The following is a 24,654-nucleotide window of genomic DNA, read 5'->3' as shown; positions in this document are numbered from 1 at the left end:
AAAGAAAGAAAGAAAGAAAGAAAGAAAGAAAGAAAGAAAGAAAGAAATTAAGAAAGAAACAGAATTGTAAGACAATTTCTTTACCTGCTGGGTACATAGTTGGCAAAGTAACTCCCAAAGCTGAGGAAAATTATATTGTATTTTTACGTACTGTGGTTCTCAAGGGAGGTGGCATAACCAGTGAGGCCCAATCCCAGAGACTCATACCCCAACCAAGTACCAGGCATGGAGATGGCCTAGGGCCCCTGCACAGATGTGGTCCATGGCAGTTTAGTGTCTAAGTGGGTTACATGGTGATGGGAGGAGGGACTGCTTCTGGCATAGCCTGGTTGGCCTTCTCTTTGATCACCTCCTCCTGAGGGGAGGGCAGCCTTACCAGGCCATGGGGAGGATGACAATGCGGCCACTCCTGATGTGATCTGGTAGACTGGGATCAGAGGGAAGGGAAGGAGGGCCTTCCCTATTGGTGGACTTGAGGAGGGGCATGTGTGAGAGGGGGAGGGAGGGTGGGACTGGGAGGGGAGGAGGGAGAGGCTTATGGGGAGATGCAGGGTGGATAAAGTATAACTAATAAAAATTAAAAAAACACACAAAAAAGAAAAAGAGCAATAACGCAATTATATTAATTAAAAAAATAAAAACAAAATGAAAGAGCATAACAGGCAAAAAATAATAATAATAAATAAATTACTTAAAAGGGCACATTTTTCCCATCAGTCTCAGGTACCCAGGAATTACCCATGTGCAAGGTAGGTGTGCCCAGGTCTCAGACGTTAGAAACCCTCAGATACCAACGTTGACCTTTCAAACTCCTCAGTGTGGATCTGGTAGGGACATCATTTTTGTTCTCCACATTTGATGCTAATCCAGGCATAAATTTTCTGGTGCGTGTATATGTGTGTGTGTGTATATATATATATATATATATATATATATATATATATATATATGTCTGTGTGTGTGAATATATATATATTCATATACATATGTGTGTTTCTGTGTGAATATGCATATATATCTGTGTGTGCAGACATATATAACTATATGTATATATGTAAAGAAAATTAGGAATAACCGTATCCTTCCATTCATAGTAGCAATAGTGAAGAATGGCATAGAATGATCCAAAACGACACTGTCACAAGTTTTCAGGCTCTGGAAAAAGATGTTCTCTGTGTCTGTGGTGACGCCTATACCAGCATTTGGGGGCTTGGGGACTGCAGGTTTCTGTGAGCTTGAGGCCGGCCAGGTCTGCAAAGAGAGTTCCAAGTCAGGCAGGGCCACACAGTGACTCTGTGTCAAAAAGTTAAAACGATTTTATGTCTCCTTAAACGAGCTTCGAACAGCTAGCACCACTTCCACAGCCTAAGTTCAGGAGTGGATATGAAAACAGGAATACCTGAAAAGAACTCACACTATGGAGTGTAAGATGATTAAAAAATGCATTGATATGTTTTTCATGATCGTAAGGTACATGATTAAATAAATCAAAGCATGAATTCCTGACCACAAAATTTACTTTTTTACATAGATACTTTACACAAACTTTATGGAAATTGCTTTCTGTACGTTTGTGACGTAAGATTTGTTTACTTTTACGTTCCGTGTGTCTGTGTGAATACCTGCACTTATGTCCATGCACCATGTGCTGCCAATGTGTGTAGATATGTGCGAGTATGTAATTGTGCCACAGAGGCCACGACAGGGTCTGAAATCCCTCGGGCCTAGAAACCAGATCCTCTATAAGATCAGCCCACATTCTTAGCCACTAAACCATATCTTCAGTCTCTTTTTGATTTTCACATGGATACTGAAAAGTCTTCAACAATACTTCCTGGGTATTATTGAAATCATACTAAAGTTATAAGTTATAAAACTTTGATAAATGCCAAATTAAATATATATATTATATTAAATTAAATATATATATGTATATAGTGTTGATAGACATAATATGTTGTTACATAATTTTCACTTATCCAAAGGCCATATAATTAATATATGTCATTATCAGCATATATAACATCAATCTACTATATATCCATTTATCTATCTAAAATAAAATTTCCTTTGAGGTCGATTTTGATTTTGAACGTGAACTCAGACGCTCTGTAAGAACAGTGCATGCTCTTGGCTGCTGAGCCATCTCTCCGCTGCCGCCACACAAAGGTATTCCTAAACTCTAGTATACGCTAATATGCAGCAGTCACGTTTCTTCCAGTGTGAACATTGCATTAGGAGCCTTGCCTTGCGTTTACTAGCTCAGTACCCCAGCAGTGAGCTACATCCTGGCCCTTGTTTATGCTGGATTGCATGCTGAGCAGGCCTTGATATTATAATCTTCCTGCTTCAAGCAGGTGCTAGCACTACCCGAGTTTCACCATGGCACCCGAGCAGCGGAGAGGTTTTGCTGCGGGTGGTGGTGGTTTGTTTTCATGCTGACTGTGTGGAAACCAACACTAGGTTCACACTGGTATTGAATGACTACTGCTAGAGAACGCCCTGAATCACGCTTCGTAGAGGCGGCTATACCACCACCAAGTACATTTTAATTGGAAATATCAGCAACAAAACATCTTGATAAAAGTGATTCAACCTTAGAAAATAAACCCAGGAACTACTCCAGGCCGAATAAGACCCTGCCCCTTCATAAGCTGCATGCATGATGGCTGCTCTGTGTCCTTGTCACACAGGCACTGTGGGCCTTCCTGTGAAGATCAGCTACACTGCCTGTCTTCAGCTCCTACAACTCTAACGGACAATGATGTGTCAATCAACACGGATTTGTCAAATCAAATTGTCTTGTCCCTCCAGTGGCAATGCCTGTCAGTAGTACTCACATTCCAAAGTGTTCCTAAGGATGTCTCATAGAGCTGATTCAAATATTAATTCATTGGCCTAGGAGCTTAAAATAAAAAAGTGATTTTCCCCGGGGCACAAAGTTTTCTGAGACTACCCCAAGAAAGGCAAACAATGTCTACATAATTGTGTCAGTTTGATGAGGACTGTGACAAATACCAAGTGTGCCACCTCTCATCAAAGGCTCAGGGAACATCACAGAAGAGGAGACAGAAGGACGGTCAGAGCCAGAGGTCTGAGATATGCTGCAAGACAGAGACTTTCGGATGTCACACGGAAGCCACATCCATGAAACTTCAACAATATGGCTGCCTAAACAAGATCTGCACAGTGATAACACCATTCCACATGCTCCCGCTGTCTCAGCAGGGTTGTGTGTGTGTGTATGTTTACATGTGTGTATAATAACGATAATTAAATAAGTACTCATGACTATGAGAGGGAATGGGGGACCACAGGAGAAGCTGGAGGGGGAATGGGGGACCACAGGAGAAGCTGGAGGGGAAGGGGAGGGATGGGAATGATGTTAATACACAAACGCACATTGTATGTACGAAATTCTCAAAAACAAAGTAACAACAAAGGAAACGTGCTCAGAACATCATTCAAAACCTTTCCCCAATCAAAGTATCTGCAATCTCCATTCTCCAGAGGGCCCAAGACCAGAACAACTGTCCGTTCACGGCCTTCCTGGTCTACCTGCTGAGTTCAGGCTAGTCAGCACTATGCCCTAGCCTAGCTTGTCTTTCGCTTTTCCCAACCTAATTTTAAATCCCTGTCCTTCCTGTTTCCAGGCCTGCAGTCATTCAAGCCTTTCCTCTGACCCTTACATTCAGACCCCTTCAGACAGAGTCTGTGTGATGACTGCTCCTCCATTGCCAAATTCTTCCTCCTTTTAATGCCAGTCTGATAGGTGTCACCCTCTTCCAAACTTCTCACGTGGTCCCCTCTCCCTTCCCCAGGCTCTGCTTCCGAACATGTCTTCTTTCTCTGAGACCATAATGACCCACTGACTTGCTCAGTGCTTTATATTCTGTCTTTCCCCACCAAACAGCGATATCTTAAGAGAACGGAGTGCTTTATTAGCAGCAGTGGTTCTATTGCATGGAGCCAAATGTGGAAGACCACAGGTGTCACGTGATAGGTGAGGGATCAATGAGTGGCTGACATATGCAAGCAGGCTGGGCTGAGGAGCACTGAGGAGGGAGTACTTTGGAGACAACCAAAAGAACATGGATGAGCAATACAAACCACCTCCACATGGCACTCCCAGGGCCCCTAAAAGAGACATGAGAATAAGCAGATGGTTCATTTGCTTAATATGAGTGAGTGCTTTCCCCCTTGCTTGACCCAGATCAAGTTGGGTCAAAATTCATGTCACTTGCAAATGATCCCGCTTGTCTCTCAATAAGCAGAAAAGAGAAAATCCCAGAAAGCTGGCTAGGCTCTACTGAAGAACAAGCATTGTGGTGATGGAGTCATTCTGATTAAGACACTTCTGCTTTATGGGGTAGTGGTTCTCTGTCATTCCAGGAGTCCCGGCCGAGGCGAAAGGCCTTGTGCCTGGGTGGGTGAGTGTTGAACTAAAACACCTTCTCTGTGTCCTTTGTACCTTCCTAACTAAGGTGCCATGTTTCCCAACAAGGCGTCTGAATATGAATATGAGTTTTGCAAGTGTCTGCCTTACACTCGGAGAGTTCCATTTCTATTGTTTGATTCCCACATTACCTCTGTTTAATGACCATATTAATTTATGTTTGTTCTCTGCTATGTGACATTTGAAAGCATTAATAGTAATCTTTGTTCTTTTGAGGGGACAGTTCAGATAAAAATCTAACAATTGCAAATGCATGTACACTGTTTTCCAGTAACCTAAACACTATCAGCTGGCTGCCAATTTAGTGCTGAACTTCTGTGTAGGTGCTTGTCTGGGAGAAAGGCCACGAAAGTGTTCCTGTTTTATGAAAGCGGATGTCTAAGCAGCGAGTACACAAACTGAAAAAGAGATCAACTCTGAAGTTTCACATCTTCTTTCTCTATTCCAAGAGTCTGTCTGTATTTTCTGAATAGGATGAAAAGGGGCCAATTATCAAGTTCCTAATGAGGGCCTGATCAATTATGGAGGGCAGAAAACCATTTCAGCAGCCTTAAGGTATGCTTTCAGAAGTGGAAACTGTATGTGAACACCCTAAATAAGCGAACACAGGCGACTGTGCTTTGCTCGCTGTCTCTGCCAGAGGAGAGACTGGACGCCTCAGCTCTGTGAGCCTGGTCTCCACATACCTCTACTTTTCCTTCCCTAAATTTATAGATTTTACTACACTACCTTTCATGTATTCAATAGCTTTAAACCTGCTTCCTTTCTATCAGAGACTCTCCTCTGGAGTGAGCCAGAGTTCTAGGTCAACTGTCATCAAGAAAATGTTTCCCAGTGGATCTTTCTAGGTAGACACATACCCAGGAGTCTTTCTTTCCTGTGGTCTGTGTTATTAAAAAGATTTGGCATGAGTCACCATGCCATATTTGAGGCTCAAACCATTCTAAACTGAATCAGAGTACCATCAGGGCCCAGGCCAGAGGGATGCAAAGGGCAGCACTTCCACCCTTCCTGGCTGTTTCCCTTTTTATTTAATGCAGAGCTCTGACTGGTCTGTCTTTCCTTTATAATCTGGTATTGTTTTTCCACCACAGACATGGCTACTATCCTTTTCCCAAATCCTGAGAATATATTGCCAGGTGACATGTTTGGACATTTATGGTCCTGGAGCTGAGAAACCCAATGGTTGAGTTTTGAGCTGCTGAGAGAGTCCCTGTGACTGAACACAGAAAAGGGAGGCTCAGGGCTCAGCCCGGGGGTTAAATGCTAATACTTCATGTCACATGCTCTGGCTGAGTAACAACAGACCACAGAAAGAAAACTACTTTATTTAAAATCACAGAGGGATGGTGCTATGTCCGCTCTAAATCTGCCCCCACCATGAAGTACCAACGATAAGTGCCACATTGACAGCTCAGCTCTATGGGATGACTGTGAAGTGAGAGCCCCGTGCAAGTGTGACAGATCCACAGCGTATTTCAGAAGCTCAAAGAATAGTTCAGTCCCACTGAAACACCGAATAAGGATAGCGTGTTCAGCAGCCATGCCACAGAATACGACGTTCTCTCCAGAGTCAGGTCCCAGCGGCTCTGGTATTTAATTGACTTTCCAGAGAGTGGGTAAAACACTTGGCCAATTTCAATGCTGTCTTAATCAGCTGATGCTAAACTACTATTCTGCTCTGGAGCTGAAGGAGAGGTTGAAGATGCAGAAGTACCAGCCCCAACAATGTGAAGATGGATCCCTGGCTTTATGTGACACTGATATACAGTGATAACCACAGCCACTCATCCCTGGAGACTATTTCATCAAATCAAGTCTTCTTGATACAGTAGCCCGAGGCCAATGCTGGCCTTGGATAGTGAGTTTTGATGCTCTGAGATACTGATTGACCTGGAAACCCAGGAGTCTAAGCAGAAGAGCCACATCTTCGGGAATATTCTGTGGCCCTTCCTTACTTGGACTGACACTTTCAGAGCTATCACTGTTTGAACATTTTCACGTGGCTAAGCAAGGTATGAAAGCTGGTGCAGGTAGCTGTAATCACAATCATACTGAGCAGTATGTTCCGATGTTTCACCACAGAAATCTCAGGGTGGTCCGTCTCAAGCTCATGAAATCTCCTGAGGTTTTGTGCCATTATAGTAAAAATAATAAACTCTAATAAAAAAGAAATAAAATGGGCAGGGCGTGACAGTGCATGTTTGTATTCTCAGCACTTGGGAGGTCCTGGCAGGAGGATCTGGAGTTCAAGGTTAGTCTGGGCTACAAAGCAAGTTTAAACCCAGCCTGGTCTACTTGATTACAAAATCCAAAAAAACAAACACCCCCCCCCCAAAAGCTACACAAGCAAGCAAACAAGCAAAAACACAGCACAGAGAATGAATAAAATAAAAGCATCGAAAAACTTGACATCTTGAGTACTGCTGGTTAGACTTGGTTAGGACTGGACCGGATGCCATCAGTTCACATTCCTACTTTCCTTTTCCTCCCTCTTGGCAGTATAAAAACCTATCCCGAGTCACTAAAAATGCTGCCATTTTCCAAATGTATGGTAAGCAGCCTTCAATCAAGACACCACCCTCTCAGCAGAGCATTAAAGCATCTTGGGGGATGATGAAGACATGAGAGTGTTAAACTACAAGCTCATCCCTGGAGATTACCAAGTGATGGGGTGTCTGCTTGAAAGCTTCAAAGTATGTGATTGGCACCATTAAAAAACTAATGGTGTCTAATAGAAGTCACTGGCAGGACGGATACAACCCACACAAGCACAGGCCACCAAGTCAGAAAAGATGACTTCATTTTTGTGAGAGTGGATCAGATGCTCACAAAGCTCTAACTCTTGCTTGGAAATGGAAGCAATATTTACAAGGACATTGCAGCAGAGAGGAGCTGATTGGATCTGGTCAGCTGGCTGGGCCATTTCTGGCTTTGTCAGACAAGCAGTTCTTTCCCTTGTCATAACTCTCAGGTGCTACTGCTGAGCAAATGGGGACATCACTGCCAGAAGGATTTGAAAAGAACAAAAAATTGATTTGGACAGTCTATACGTTCTTGCCATTGACACAGGCTAGACTGAGGCAGGGGGGGCGGGAGTGGGGTGTTGCGAGACAAGGGTCACGGTGAGGTTAAAAGAAAAGCTCCCAGGGGTTCTCTGTTGTCCTGAGCTTTTAAAGCTGACTGTTCTTGGTGGCTGCTGGAGGTACATACGTTTCCATCAAGCCCCGAGAGACATTCAATAGTGCCACACACAAGTTGCCCCTCAAATTTCCCCAAGAGGTATTGCTTTTACAATGGAAAAAAAAAAAACACTTAAAATGTGAAGCTGAGACATTTAGCCCAACTAATACAGAGAGGAGCTCTTCGGTTGGAGAGGCTGGCGGGGATCTCAAAAGACAACAGAATACACAGAACGTGATTTAAATAAACAACGTGTGGCATGAACAAGCGAGATGCGGAACACATCCTCCATCAGTCTGCTCTGTGGCAGAATCGAGACTGTAAACAAATTTAAACATTCGTTAAGGCATGCAAGCATATTTCAAGCAAGATTCAAATTCCAATATCATGCAACAGTATGCTGAACATTCCTTCATATGAGAAGGCAGAGTCCCTCGTACAAAACTTGGAGATTTTATAATTCTATTCCTTGTTATTTGCCTGCATGTAGCCATTAAAATGGAATATAAAGTTGTGTATAAGCCAAGAGAATGTCCGTGCGGAGCTAAATATATTTGCCTCTCATATAAGAGACAATTGGGAATCTGGAGGGAAGAATCTAAAACCTGGGGACTGGGTAGGATTCCACGTCTCTGAAAAGACCCGATGTGCTGTGTGAGTGCTGAAACTTGCCCACAGTCTTAATTCTCCACTGTATTGTCCTTGGCAGATTAGATACTGAAAATATATCTATGTGTATCTATTTGGCAAGCTACTCATTAGGCCACGGCATTAAAACATTAAGCAGTGACACCCCTTCAGGCACTGATGAGGATGGCCCAGGAGCAGTGACATCAAGGACAAGAAAACCAGTGCTCTCAAACGCAGACTTTGAATAGACCGAACGGCGTCTAGAATTTTCTCCGTTACAAAATGCAATTCCCACATGCAGGTTTCAGACGTGCACCGTGAGTCCTCTAAAGCTTTCTTTATCATTTAATATTGTAAATAATTATGCTCCTAGGCGGCAGTTCAAAGCTCAGTGCAGCACTTGTACAACACCCCAGGCAGGTCAGGTGACCTTTCTCCAATCCTGCTCTCTCTGGTGCTGGGGACAGACAACGTGATGCGTCTGTCATACGCCATTACCATTAGAACAGAATCTTGTTCTTTTATTACAACTGAACCCCGCCAGATCTCCCAGCAGGAATGCTAAGTGAAATCAATGTCTTGGATTTCCAGGCTGAGCTTGGAGGTCACAGCTACTCTATCATTTCTCAGCATTATCCTTTCTCTCGCGCGCACGCACTCCCCAAGCCTCCAACTGGCACACAGCAGATTGAAAACAGCATGCATCAGAGGACTCATGCTGCACAATTTTACAGTCTTTTGGAGCCCCTCCTTTTGATCCCCCCTTCCATATTTTTTTCTTTTTTTTTCTCTTTGCAAATTGCAAATAAGTTTTGCTTGTGTCCTCTGGAGCTGGGAGTCAGAGGCAACAGTGCGTCCAGGAAGAGAGAGGCTGACACACTGAGCATACCCTTCACTTCTGGCAGCTATCAGTAAGCGCAGTATCCATCTGTCACCTCACGATTTGACAGGTGACACCACTGCTCCAAAGAGTAAACACGCCTGCAACATAAGCCACCAACTCCATTTACGCCAACCAGGTGTGTGCACAGAGCTCTTATATTATTTTGTGATAGTAAGGCAAGAGTAGAAACTGGCAACAACAGTGCGCGCACGCGCGCGCGCGCGCGCACGCACAAACACACACACACACACAAGAGACAGAGAGACAGAGAGAGAATGTCTCCCAAGATACTAATAGCTGACTGCTTCAAAGCATAAATATGCTAATAAACGAATGATCATGAATAAATTAGCTCAGTGGAGTCACAATTTTCATCATGTTATGCACAAACATCATTTCTAAGCTAAAAGAGAGTAAACGGGCTCTATTTATTTATTACTAGTTTGTAATTTTGGGAGCTACCATTCAAATGATGCAACTTAGTGACACAGTTCTTTTTAACTCACTGTGGTTTTTTGAGGAAATAAATCAATATGAGCATATTTTGGAATTCTTCCTAACAATGAAAGTAGTGGCAGGAAGCATGCTAGAGGACACTGGGCAAGGATCACATTTTTATTAAATTGTTGACACTGAAAGAGAAAAATGTTATTCTTGGTTAAATCTTCATTTGTGTTGCTATAACTGTGGGTGGGAAGAGGGGCACCCATTGGTTCTTAAGTTTTATGTGATAGAAAATTCATGAAGGCAAACTTTTACAAAGTAATTACACTTCAAATATAAACTATAGAATATATATTTACATTATATAAATCATGGTAATTGAAACACAATCTTTTTCCCTCTTGTGAAGTAGAAAGATGCATAGAAAACTGTAAGATGTGGGAGAATTTTAGTGCTGCTAAACAATTGTTCTCTCTTGTGCGGGATTCGTATGGGTTTGTGAGTACATAAAGCCACTTGGCTCCCTAAGCCTTTTCCCAGTCACAACAAAGAGGACCTTCAGAGGCTTTGGCATTTGCTATTGTTACCTACGAAAGGATCATTGTGGCAATAGCCCAGCCGGCCTGCTAATGGATGGACAGATGGATGAATGACTGGGGACTAAGCAAAAGCAAAGATGGAAGAGGCTGTCTGCTATTGCACATTCTCTCGCTATTTGTATAAGTAAATTGTTTGAGAATATATTAACGATAAGAAATTCATCCAGAAGTAAGGGACAAAATCCACTAATCAGAACTAAAAAGTCTACAATCCTGAGAGGGAATTCCCTAATGGAACATGATGTTATGGGGGAGAAACAGAGTCAACCTTCACAGAGGCATCTGAGGCAAGGACTCTGCCTCTACGCATCTTTATTTTGCTTAAAATGCATCTGTAAATATAACACTTTAAAACTGCTAGCATTAGGAGCTGTCACAATACCGCCACTTTAGAATTAAATTTGATTTGGTAGCTGTTATAATTGCTTCTGAGCTTTAGCTTTACATGTGTCCAGGATTATAAGGAGGAGCAGGTTGGGCCGTAGGCAATCAGCTAACGGCATGTGAGGCCCACCAAACAGCAGTAGCGATTTGAAAGCGGAGTATGTCCCCACATTGTGGCACCCCAGTGTGCAAGGGTGCTCCCCAGCCGCAGTCCTAGTTCCAGTCAGGTTACAGCCATGCACAAATGTTTTCTTCCCTTAGCAATAAAGAAAAGGCCCTGTGAACTCTGGGAAGATAGATCCCAGATGACCCAACAGTCCCTCTTCCACAGTCTGTTACCTGGAGTTCTACAGTACCTGAGCTGATGTTCTGAACCCAAACTCCCTTTCAATATTTCCTAATTTTTACTCATGCGCACAATTCACAGCCTTTATGATTGTTCCAACCTTGCTCCCCAAAGACATTTGCATACCTCATTCATGAGATATAAGACAGAAGCAAATTTCTAGATAATTGAACAACAAACATGCTTGATGGAAAAATTATTAAAAGTGTCAGTTTTCTGGCTAATATTTTTCAAAAGTTAAATATTTGCGCTTATTTTTCTGAATAATCACAGAAAACACTCTTTGGCTAGCCTCGCTTGCTTTACAGAAAGCTTATGTGTTCGCACAATAGCACACATGTAAAGTTTGCACATACAAAGACTTTTCACACAAAGGCTTTTCACACAAGGCTCTCTGCTCTCCTCTAAGAAGCATTCATCTTTCCCACCCCCAGCTCTCCCCCGTGTTCTTAGGAAATGTTTCCACAGCTCTAACGCCAGAACTGGGTTTAAATAGTCCCCGATACTACAACTATCTTTATGTCTTTCCATGATAATCTTGGTGGCTGGGTGACATATCTAAAATTACAACTCTGCCATTACCACGCTGCATTATAACAGTTATTGATAGTTCTTAAGAAACACTCCATATGTCTCAATTCTACTCGTACTCAAGTTTCTATTTCAGCTGTTTATCCCTTGGCAATCGTTTGCATTTCTTGCTGAAGCCAATCTCTCCTTCCTGATAACTCCTAATGTACTTTATTTATACATGGCTTCACAAAATTTATTATTATTCATAGGATTATAAAGGATGGCTAGTTGATTGTTTTATAGATATCTTTCCTTAAGGCTATAAACTCATTGATTCAAAGATGCCCATTTAAGATTTTCATTATAACTGTTGAAAGGTTCATTGAGTGAATAAGTCAACTATTAGAAATGTAAATTTACACATAGAGCTACCACTCCTTCTCAGCCTTACCTCCATGTATACCCTGAGTTTAGTTAGCCTGGTAGCTGGAATCTACGAGACCTTCAATAACTACTGAGTGAACAGCAGAAGCTTAAGTGCAGAGACAGATGAGCTTATTGAAGAGGGTACCTTGCTTTTGGGTGGTGGGCTGTTTGTGCTCTTGTCTGTGTGAATGCTGGTAGGAGACACGGCAGCACCAGGGTTGCCCTGGGGTAGGCCTAGGAGCTTCCCTCCTGGAGAAACCTGCATTGCGGCTAGCTGGGCAGCATAGAACTGCTACAGGAGAAAAGACAGAGAGAGACGTCAGTCACAGTGCAAACACCGCCCTCAGAAGCACACAGTCGGCCTGCAGGCCCTGCTACCGATTCCTGGCCACATCCGAGATAATCAAGGGAAGACGCTGTCACCTCAGTTCCACAACTCAGCTTTCAGGAGAGCAACGGCAGACAACACATAAACAGGACCTTGGCGATGGTACGCGCAGGACCTCTGAACAGAAGGCGTCGTCACCCTCCTCTGTGATGGCCAGGAAGGCAAACATGCAGCATTACCTGCCCAAGGCCCCAGCCTGTTTGCCCATAAATGCTTGACCTTGGTTTACTAAAGGACCAGCTTCACATACAGAGTAATTCTCTTATCTGCATTGGTTCAGTCTTTGACTTTCTGAACTGGGCATCTGGAACATTTGTGTGTGTGTGTGTGTGTGTGTGTGTGTGTGTGTGTGAATTAACTGTATGGAAACTGGGAAACATGTTGACCGAGCAAGGAAGCAGAGGACACTGGGGGGCTGACATGTGATCATTCTACCTACGCTGATGATGATTAACTAGATACTTGCAAGATGCTTAATCCACTTCATGATAGAAACAGACCCATCTCCAAAACCTCTCTAAAACACACACTAATAACAAAAGCTACTCCAACAAATAGTTGACGAATTTAAAGGAACATTCCACTTTCAGAATGATATCTTAGGATACAGTATTGAACGTAAAAACAGCTCTTCACATTCAAACATTGAGGTTAACCCTCGTTAGTCTTTGTGCAGTATTCTTTAAAACATTTAAGTCTTTATAATGTGTCTGTGTGTGTGTGTGTTTTGCATGTCTTGGTTTCCTATTTTATAGCTGTATGAAGTCCACAGAGTACACAACCCTGTGATTCTACAACGACTGTAAGGTGGGGAAGCCCTCAATGAGAAGGACTATGGGGTAATTTTATAGGAAGAACAGTTCCAATACAGAAAACTGTACCAGAAACACAACCTATTCTGCTCAGCGGCACACTAGCGTAAATGGCACGCTGAAAACGAAGTGCAGCGTCACAGGAAGAGGCACAGGAAGATGCACGGTTCTTGCCTCTAGTTTTTGATCCTACGACCCAAACTGAAATAAGAAAGTGAAGTTGGTGACAGGGACTATAGTTTACTTACCCTCGAAGTAACACAAGATACGCTCAGAGAGAGCAATAGCCTCCCTATGGAAGCCCATTCAAGTCATCAATACTGATCAGCCATCACATTTGTGTGTATGCAGTAATAATAACATTTCCTATTTCACCTACTGGAAATTCAAGATTTCATCCCTAAGTCTTGGGTTATATAAAGAATATAAAAATAATCTGCTTTCTAGCTGAAGATCTCCAAATTTACCTTTATTTTTTTTTTAAATCAGAACTGATATACTTCTGATTGTGATGAAAACTTGAATATTATTTCCTAGGATTTGAAAAGTACATTTTTATTCCCGCCATCATTTCGAGCCGCTCATGATATTATTTATAGTAGAACTGTGTCTTCCCGGCCTGACTTAGAAAACTACACACATGCCCAATAGAACACATGGCTCCACAAATTTTAAAAATACACACATTTTCAGTCTAGCCACATAACAACGTACTATTCTGTAACTTTCGTTAGCATTTCTTCCTGTGGCCTTAAAAAGAATTGCATTGGTGCTAAAGGCATGTGTTAATGATATGTTCCTAGTTTTAGTATACAATAAAAATGAAACCTCACCAATTAATGCAGGTGATATGGGACATTGAGACGTTCATATTCAAATACCAAAATATTTAAAGACCTCAATGATTTACAATTTAGTTTTGACCCTTAAGGGATTTATCATTATATTTTAAAGGTTATCTATCTATCTATCTATCTATCTATCTATCTATCTATCTATCTATCTATGTATCATGGTTTGTTATGTAGACATTTAAATAACCCTATCAGTTATGTCTAAAAGGTGATTCAATGATTAGTGATCATTATAGGTACATTTGCAACTTGCAAAAAAAATTTACAGGATCTATATTTAAAGTTAAAATAATAAAACCGTCAAACACTGTACTGTATTAGAAAGGTGGGGGTGTCACATACTTGACATTCAAAAAGAGCAAAAGAAGGAAGGAAGGGAGGGAGGAAGGAAGGAAGAAGGAAGGAAGGAAGGAAGGAAGGAAGGAAGGAAGGAAGGAAGGAAGGAAGACATTACTCACTCCATACAAGAATTGGGGCTTATCAGGGTTCAATTATCTGAAGACATGATTTTTAATTTAAATTGGAAAAGTTGCCTAAAGTCAGATGGCTTACAACTGAAGTGAAGAGTCAAATGTTCTTAGTCCACAGCTTCAGCAAAGGTGACAATGGCCCTTGAAGGAACTGAAAATATTACATAATCAAGTAGGGTCTGCAGGACAAGTTAAGACACAATCCAGAGATGTGTGGAGGGCCATATTCATACATGCAAACAAACTTAGGAACCCATGGATGCCAGAAAGGCAGGAGATGATCAACTGGCAGATTATAACCAATTTTGTTAGTGTTTCCTGAAAAATCATGTTTTGTTGGAGTTTGAAGGAGGAGAGGAGGGAAGAGGAATAAGAATTTAATATTTTAATCTAAAGTTTCTTAATGCTCTGTGGAGTTAAATTTTGTAATGGTCTTAACAATTCCTACCATTATTTTTAAAATAAGAGTCAATTTTGTCTGTAGGGTTAAAACACTACAGTCTTGTTAAACCAGCAAGGTGAGTGCCGGCCTCCAGCTACAGCCTTTTAGGTAGGTGAACTCTTTCTCTCATCGTTTCTAACGTTTAGAAGAGAAAAGTAGCCGTCTTCGCAAGAGTACAGTCACGATCGCACGCCTCGTTTTACCCTGTAGAGAAAATGCGAACGGGGGAAATCTGTAAAAGGTATCTTTTATTCACTTGACATATTTGTCATCTTGGAGAGTTACTGCTGGGTAACTTCACACTTTCTATTTGTTTCAGAACTCTAGCTGGCTGGTTCAACTCGGCTGTTCTGTGGCACAGCGTGGCCTGGTGCTTTGTATTTAATTAATTCCTTGCCCCCGAGACTCTTACTGTTCTACAAGCAAATCCTCACACAATGCTGTCTAGCTTCGCCTCCAAATTTTCACTCTTTGGCAAAGAAATGCCTATACCTGGGCTGAGGAGGCAGAGAAAGACGGAGTTAAGGTTCTTGAGGGTGGAGGACAGAGGATTCAGGGACGGAGAAGAGAGAAATGAGGAGAGAGAGAAAAGGTGATAAGAAGCAGAGACCCCCATAGATTAATGCTGAGAACCAGGAAGAGTTAGCTCTGAAGGTTGGTGATGGAGGGATGCGGCCTAGATGAAAGTATGGGCGAATATTGGTGGGAATTATAAATGTGAAGTAGCCCAGATGGAAACAAGTAAAGCAGGTGGCATGGGGATGTGGGAGGTAAAAGATAGGGAGGGAATTTACATCTGTCCTTCACCAGCGGTTTAAAAATATAACAGGTATCTGTGTTTTTTATTGATATAACAGTTAAAAATAATTTAAAAATAATTGCTGTAATGATTTGTGGATTAATAGTAAGTATTAATACCCAATTTCCTACAACAGTTTTGGGTCAAATGCCTCTCCAAGCTGACTGATTCAAACCGGCGTCTCTTAGCTTCTGAACTGAATTGCTCTGCTTGGCCTCAAACTAACTCTAGCAATCTGTTCTAATCTTCTGGCTCTTTCTCATTCTCTGGCTCATTCTGTCTCCACCTGTGTCTAGCTTGTTCTGTCTGTCTGAAACCTGTCGCTGTAAAACTGTCCCAGTAAAAATTGTCTCTGAACTCTACGAACTGAACTGCTGCCAACTGAACTGTCAGGAACTCAACTCCACTGCATTGCCTCTCAACTGACTCCCCACTAACTCTCAAATGACTGAACTCAACTCCACTCAACGGCCTTTCCCCGCACACCCTTGAATAGCCTTTCTTTCCTGTGCTGTTCTCCTGAGAGTTGGGTATATCCCAGTCTGTCAAAGCTTTCTTCTCCATTTTAGACACCACTTTCAAACATGGCTGCTTCCTTCTGCTTCCTGCTCCTTGCCTACATTGTTTGGGATTAAAAGTGTGTACTAAGATCTTGTCTGTATTCTAGCCAAATCACACTCTAATCCAGGTCATTTCTAGGTTCCAGCCAGATCACATAGACCTAGAAGGTCTTTGGATGTGATACCTTTCCAAAGCAGCCATGCTGCTAGATTAAAATTCCTCTACAGATATCTGCAAAGTCCAAGTGTGCAGGTGACATATCTGTAAGAGGCCAGGAATGTACTTCCTGCTGTAGAGGGAGCCCTGAGGATAGTGGGCACAGAGAGTGACAGCAAAGTCAGTGACTGAGTGAACACCTGAGAATCAGACAGCACAGGGTTAAGTGCCTCTGCTTTTCCATGGATGCTCTTGAAATACAGGCAAGAGAGTTTATCCTGAAAATCCCGGCCAGGGGATGCCAGGGAATGAGAGTAACGTACATGAAGGTTAACTAGAACAAATACAAGGCAGGAGTACCTGCTGTGACATCATCAGAATTTAATAGTGACAGTTTTGATTGTAAGAATTTGACCTGATACCACGAATGAGCAAACCAGCAGGAGGAAATAAGATGAGTGTCATAGCACAGGAGCACAAAACATAATATACTTAAGTCTTTATTTTAAAAGTATAATATGCAATTGTTCATCATATTCTTGGGTATAGCAATAAATTATTGTGAGACAGCCAAAATGTGTTACACTTCTTTTTTGGGGGAGGAAAAGTAAATCAGACCAAAAGGCTATCTCATAATTCCATGTTATGACAGGCAAAATGCTGATCATTCTGGACTTCCTTGAAAGAGCAGACTCTTTCCTTCCCTTCTCTTTATCTTTCTTCAGTCTGCTCGGACTCTCTGCTCCCTCCTCCTTGCCTTCTTTTCATTTTCTTTTCTTTCATTTTTTCCTTCTCTTCTCCCTTCCCTTTCTCCTCTTCCTACAGTGCCAATCATTGACTCTAGGTCTAGGCACACAGGAGGCAAGTGTCCTACCACTGAGCTACATGTCCAGCCTCAGACGTTTTCTAAGAGTAGAGGCTGGGATAACCTCTCCACACAACAGCATAAGCAACGGAACTGCACCCGCCCCCGCCAGCCAAACCGAGGCACGTTTTGTTGTATGTGCTGGTGTGTTTACTGAAGCAGGGTCAGTACCTGGCTGATAGGTCACCTGCAGGTATTTTATCTTCCTGCTGAGCTCCTGTGATCCTGTACTAGACCTGGCGAGGGGATAAATACAGATATTTTTACCTTCACTATTTAACTTGATCTTTGGGGTAAAATGAGAGTCCAACCCTTTTGAATGATCTGGGTTTCTTTTGTTCCCATGGTAATATACAGTACGCATTTACCATCTTCTAATGATGGTATTCCCTTTACTGAGACATGTTAAACTAATCTTTCAGTGCTTATCATAGAGGAGCTTGACAAAATAACAACCAATTTAAATTCTAACCTGGATTATCACATTCATCGGAGAGCTAGGAAGCTCTTGCCACTTCTCCCTAATAGCATATTTTCCCCAAATTGCTCACAACACAGCTTCTTCCATTGGCTACCAGCCTGGTGTCTAGTTGCCATCTGGACTATCTGGATTTGAAACACCAGGCACTGGCAAAAATAACTATCAGGACTTGTCCCAAACCTTCTCATTGGGTAGTAAACCCCCAAGGGCAGGGCCTCTGCCATGGTCTCTACTGTTGTCCGAAACTATGGACCCAGAGGCCAGAGCTTTGTCAAATGACGTCATTGCTGATTAATGAGTAGAGGTCTCTTGCATATCGGACTCTCTACTGTGCTCCTAGACAATGTAGACGGAGGTAACGAGAGAGAGGACACTGCACTCAGGCATTTCCCCAGACCAAGCATCATAAGGCAACAGAAGCTTTGAAGCCACTAATTCCTCTACTTCAGACATAGATCAGAAGACAAAGGGGTGAGATTACACAGATTTTAGGAAGGCCATGACATGTAAGCCCTGGGCAGCACCCTTCCTCTGTCTTTTCTTCATTTTCTTTTCTCTCTACACAGCTCCTCCAAATTCAGTATCAAACTGCATAGGAAACATCACTGATTCTTTCTGTGAGGGCAGGATTTCTTAAATGCTGTGTGTAAAGTACAGTGGCTCTTAAAGGCCATCTGTGAGCTCTTAAATGCCCATGAAATGAGTGATGAGCCTAAGATCATTATAGCTGCCTAAGAATTCTAAAGTGAATGTAGGTCCTTTTATAACTTTATTTTACTTGTAATTGTGTAGGCATATGTATGTGGGAGGCATACACATGTGAATGCAGGTCCCACAGAGCCCAGGAGAGATCGTCAGATTCCCTGGAGAGTGTTACAGGTAGGTGTGAGCTGACCAGCTCCAGAGCTTCGGAGCTTCGGCTGCAATTTGGCTGCTCTGTAGCATGCTGAGCCATCTCCCAAGCCCTTCAAAGGCCTGTCCTCCTCCCTGAGAGACATTTCTCCTAGACACCAATATTTGGAAGAATAAAGGAAGTATGTTAAAAGTAAATATAAATGACATTTTAATTTGTTAATATTTATTTAAATAGAAGCAATGAGATTGTTTTGATTCTTCCCTAAGGGATTAGGCATATAGAAGGATCAAGCTGTCATCCCATGTGGTCTGTGGTGATTAACAAAAACATCACTTCAGGTAAGTACTATTCAATTCAAGATCGAATATAAACAAATATACAGACTTAAGGTTTCAAACTAACATAGAAATAAAACATTTCTGACACTGTCTTCCAGGTCAAATATGTGCATAGAAATGGGAAAATTTGAGTGGTTAAAAATGATGTTGATACATACATACACACACTCATGTGCACGCACACACACACAAATAGACACATACACACATGTATAACTCATACATACACAGAGCTTATATATATTAACACCTCATGCATTTGCTGTATATTTAGAACAGAGACTTTTAATTGAGAGTGTTTTTATCTATTACTATTTGTGATGCATTGTCTAGCTAGTGTAAATTAAACCTGGGTTAAAGGTGACAGATAAGGTCAGTGTTTTACTTTTTCTCTCCTTCCTTCCCCCTTTTTAAGTGAAAAGACATGGAGTGGCATTGTGAACAGAAACAAAATCCAAAAGCAATTTCAAGCCTCCATAAGTGTTATCTTTATGGCTTAATTTCTGCTTCTTAATGTAACTTAAATGTGGAGTTTAAAGAGAAACTAATGTACCAGAGAAAATCTTTCAAAACATGCCAGCAGGTTCCGATGTGGAGAAATGTGCTTTCTGTACTATTATTTGTCATGTTTCCTCAGAAAATTGTCAGAGCAACTTCAGTTTAGGCGTGGACTTTCCATGACACTGGCAACAGTCACTTATTTATTAAGTACACGATGTGTGAAACAGCATCAGGAAAGTCCCAGTAGAGGGTCACACGCTGAGTGGAAAAACACTAATGATTTGTGCGTCACTATGGACTGGCTAATAAACTATGTTCCCCTCTCCCATCCTGACAAACTCAAGAACACAAGAAACACTGAATCCCCACACACTGGGATCCTCCATCAAAATCCTACAGATCAAAAAGTGGGAAGACAGCTTAGCCAGGCTGTTTTTACCAAGCACCTGAGTGTGGTTCCCAGCACCCACGTGATGAGGCTCAGAAAAACCTGTGACTCCCGCCGTGGGGACTGACCTCTCTTCTGGTTACTCTCACACATGGCACCTCTCCACACACGCGCGCACGCACACACACACACAATCAGAGTTACGGATGTGCTCATAGCTCCATGTTAAAATGTCCTGTGTTAATGATCTTCATTGTCACAGTGCAGTGGGTTGGGGAGGACATGCTGGAAGCAACCTCAAAGAGAAGGCTTTGCCATGACTCAAGGATTCAGAGGGTGGAGAACATGGCTGCTGGCTCACACAGGGGCCAGAGCATCAGAGCAGGGGAAGACCGTGGCAGAGAGGCTGCTGTACACAAAACGAACAGGCAGCAGAGAGTGAGGAGAGAGGCAGGTAGAGGTCTGGGAAAGAGACAGCTCTCTCTGCCCCCTGGAAGTAGTTTCCCACACCAGGCCCCACCCCTACCTTTCCTGCCTCTTTCACTACTTTCCAAAAACACTGTCATATTTCCACCTCTCAAGAGCTAATCCATTGAGACAACTGTGGTCTCTCATTTCTGGAAATGTTCCCTAGACACAGTAGCACACAGTTAACTCCCTAGGCATCTCTGTCCAGTCAAGTTGAGGATCAAGAGTCACAGTACAGATGCAGGATTGCTGGAATCCTTCTCCTGTTGTCCTCAGACCCTTTCTGTAGAAGATGGAGGCTCCCGGACAGACGGCCTCACACTCTACTTACTGGGACTCTCTTGAGAGGATCTGACAGCACTGCAGCCTCATTCGCCAACTAGTCCTGGGAAGCACAGTGAGGTGAAGAAGTCAGCGCTTCCGCCACACACAGAAGCACAGAACACACACTCCATCTCATGCAACAGGTCATGTTGATAAACACTGGCCGTTGTTCTGTATGCCACAGAATATAGTTTACTCCTTGGGCCAGGCCAGTTGTGAAGTCAATTTTGCGGTTACTACTTCTGGGACAAAGCTAAAAGAAACTAAAAGCAGCGAGATTTGGTATCTTTCACTTAGCACCTGTGGTGCCTTTCAGTTTGGGGCACCCTGAACATTTGGTGAGCCTTGTTATGGCTGAGTCATTGATTCCTTCCCTTAGGAAATCACAATACACCACGTTTGTTTATCCCTTTAGCCACTTGATGGGCACTTGGATTTTTATTTCCTATTTTCAGGCTGTTATGAATACTCCTGCCATGAACATTCCAGTACCAGTCTGTGTGTGTTTTTATTACTCTGGGTTACCCCGTTTCTCATATTGGATTTGCTTAGTCATATGAACATGAGTCATACAAGTTCATGTTTACTTTAAAAGCACCATTTTTTTTTTCACAGTGGCTGAACTCTTTTGCGTTCATATTGCAGTGACTGAGGTTTGCAGTTATTCTGTATCTTCATCAGTACTTAGTATTTTTAAAAAATATTTTCAGTATTATTTTATATCTTTTTTAAAATGTTATTTATTTCTACTTACATACATCAGTGTTTGCCTGTATGTATGTGTGTGTGGCACACTCGTGCAGTACCCTCAAGGCCAGAAGAGGGTGTTTAACATTCTGGAACTGGAGTAACAAGTAGTTGGGAGTTGCCATGTGGGAGCTGGGAACCGCATTCTTGTCCTCTGGAAGAGCACTGAGACTCTTAACGGCTGAGCCATCTCCAGCTCTTTGGCTATCTTCCTGAGGATAAGTATTCTAGCAAGGGAGAATTGTGGGATTGGTGCTTGGGAGTTTGTCTCTGACTTTACTATGTGTCTTTCCACACACTGAATAGTTATTCCCTTTTTTATGGAAAAATATTCACTGAGATCTTTTCTTTTTTACTAAGTCTGGCTGTTACATTGCTGAGTTAAAAGAGTGCTTTCTACATCTGCCTTATGTTTTAAAGAGTAAAATTTGTTAGATAAATGTGTAAGAATCTAGTTCTATAGGCTGGTGTTGGTCTTGTTGAAAACTCATAACTAGTGTGATGATAAGAGAATAATAATGCTTTTCTTCTAGTCTTTATCAAATGATAGAATAAGCATCCAAACCTCAGAGGAGCAGCGCTGAGTGTGTTCAAGGAGGAGCCTGGATCTCGTGAACTGGGGCACAAGTCTTAAGGTAAATGTTGGACAGGGGAGAAATGCATTAAGTTGTAATGGCAAATAATCTCAAGCTTCTTAGGAGACTCCCCATGCAAAAGGGGGTGTAGCAGTTATGGCTGTGTCAGCCGAGGCTGAAATAAAAGTTTATCATCAGGTTATGCACGGGCATGATGAGGCAAATGCAGCAGGCAAGGGCCCAGGCTCTCAGTAGGACAAGACATGGGGGTGAAGGATGCTACCACATCCTGAACAGGATGACCTTCCTTCAGAAGGATGCAGGTGAGCCACTGTGCAGCACGTGTGAAGGCAGAAGCTTGGAGATTCAAGAAAGAAAATGAATTCTCGTGACTCACATCTTGTGAAAAATGCCACACCTGGATTCTGTGTCTTAGAAAGGCTGACATACAGCAGAGATTAGATGTGCCTATAGAGTGGTTTTACATTAAGAAACTCTCAGAAGGAGAGTGGGGAATGGAGGAGAAGGCGTGAGAAACTGGGAGTAGAGGAGGGAGGGGCTGTTTCAGGCTGTAAAGTGATTAAATAAACACACAAACAAAACTTCCAACATGAAGAAGCAGAGAGAAGCTCATACGGATCTGCGGTGGCATAGAGGAGGCTGAGGGAAACATCCGATGGCGAGACCTTGTCCCTAACATGAGGAAATGGTGCTGCAAATTCATGGATATTATTTATGTAAAGCCGTCTCATTAAATGTTGGTGACACATCTCCAACTGTTATTATCCTGTTCAGTTTTATGAGCTGTGAGAGTTGGATGGAAAAGGGAGACAGTGAACTAATGTGTGGGTGTGCAAACGGCATCCTGCTAAAAATTAAAGATGCCTTTGACCTTCCTCAAGGCATATGACCTCTGTCACAGGTGAGGCCGTCACTCTGCTTTTGCCTCACTGCAGGCAAGGAAACTTATGAGCAAGTGCTTTGAATGCACTGCCCCTTTATAGGCTGCCTGCTTCATTTTATGGCACACTAATAAATCTCAAACAGTAGGAGAAAACTCACTTTGACTTTTAGAATTGAAGCAGTTCCTTAAGGAACTAGATAAACTTTTGTAGGAGTCACACTTGGAAATACCACCTGATCTGTTTGCTTCCCCTCTCTCCCTCCCGTCAGTCGACGCCACAAGCCACCTTCACATTCTGCACATTACCCATTACAATATGTTCCAACATCTGCCTCTCCGTATGATGCATGACCTCTCCAGCTGACCCTTTTTATGCCGCTCTAGAATTTCTGTTCATTACTGATTGAGGACAAGAGCTCTACTTCCATCCCTGAGGTCACAGACCAGTAAATACATCTCCATTTGGCAAGGGAGGGACACTGGTGTCCAGGGGCTCTTCGTATCTCTATACGTCACCAATGGCACTTCATATTTCATTAGTTTAATTTTCTGAGAAATGCCACTGAAATTCCTCTCCAAGCATCAGTCGAAAAAGCAAAGGAAGGAAGGAAGAAAGACATGCAGATAGGCTTTCTCACTGGGAGAAAAGAAAAATCTGTGACTCTCAAATCTTCATGATTTGCTGGAGGGAAGCTGAGGGTCATCAGACACACCATTGAAGCAAATGCTTCTGTTTGGCCATGCTCATGGCCATCATTTATTTTATCCCAGCAGACGGTTGGGGGAACACCACTGTTCCAAATAAACGTACGGAGGACACCAGTGCCTATATATACTAAGCCAAAGTGTGTATTATTTATATTATTTTATATTTACACACGCTATTCTGCATAACTTAAAGATACATCCTTCTAGAATATGTTCTAGCTGTGTGCCGGAGCACACACGCTCCGATCAAAGATCAAAAGTAGAAGAACCGTGAGTCTTTCTACTTCTGGAATCACTGTAACAATTCTATTGGACTGCTATGGAGGATAACAAGTCAACAACTCCACAAATGTTAAACCACTTGAAATAACAAAATCTGAGTTATCCTAAAATTGGATTTCCCTTATGTGACATTATTAACTCATCAAATTAGGAGCAAAGCTCCTTTGGGGAACTCTAATATGGTATGTATTGTCTGTTCCCTTAATTTTACATTTTAATTATGCATACATATGTGTTTCTCTTTATGAAAAAATGAATATGAATTCTGGTGCCCACGGAGGCCAGAGAGGATTTGGGTTCCCTAGCTGGAGTTATAAGTAGCTGTGAGCTGCCCAACATGGGTGATAGAAACCAAAGCTCTGTCCTCTGTAAGAGCAGTAAGTGCTATTAACTGCTAAGCTATCACTCCAGCCTTGTTTTATTGTCTTTATCATTCATGTTTTCACTCATTTAAATAAATCTCAATAATGCTTCCCAACCCCAGGTCCTAAGCTCCATAAATCTGAGACGGAACAAGAAAGTCCTCAACGAAGTGACTATGAAAGTAAAACAGTAAGGTTGCCAATGTGAGAAGTAGCTCATAGCAGAACACTGAGGACATGCACCTGTGCCTGGTGGCCAGGCCTCCCTCTATTGCAGGGGACCAAAGCGGGATACCCTACCTGAGGGCCGATGAAACATGGTCAGTGAAATAATCACAAAACAAAAATGTACAGTTGCAATTGTAGACAATGCCACCCAGTAGTCAGGGGACTCTCTCAGTAGCCAACGGGCTCTCCCATAAACCGTGGGTGATAAGTGAGAGCTTGAGAGATCCAGAAGATGCTTCAGGTCTAGGAGGCCTCCTCTGTCCCTGAAGAAGGACCGCCTG

General features: G+C 42.4%; 1 protein-coding gene across 7 annotated transcripts in view; it reads right to left on the bottom strand.

Annotated features, from left to right (window-relative positions):
• The window catches only part of Sox5 (SRY-box transcription factor 5), a 367,386-nt gene that overhangs the window by 55,968 nt on the left and 286,764 nt on the right, over positions 1-24,654 (bottom strand). For 5 of the 7 annotated variants that reach the window (XM_055605653.1, XM_055605654.1, XM_055605656.1 and 2 more), the window contains exon 9: positions 12,010-12,156. The exons of the other annotated variants lie outside the window; for them this stretch is intronic. In XM_055605653.1, the coding sequence (XP_055461628.1) occupies positions 12,010-12,156 (147 nt within the window). The remainder of the gene's footprint in view (positions 1-12,009; positions 12,157-24,654) is intronic. 7 annotated transcript variants of the gene reach the window in all.

This window comes from Psammomys obesus, unplaced genomic scaffold (assembly GCF_907164565.1).
Source record: "Psammomys obesus unplaced genomic scaffold, mPsaObe1.curated_primary_1811, whole genome shotgun sequence".
NCBI lineage: Eukaryota > Metazoa > Chordata > Mammalia > Rodentia > Muridae > Psammomys > Psammomys obesus.
Note: the sequence above shows the minus strand (reverse complement) of the source record. Positions and strands in the feature narration are given on the sequence as shown.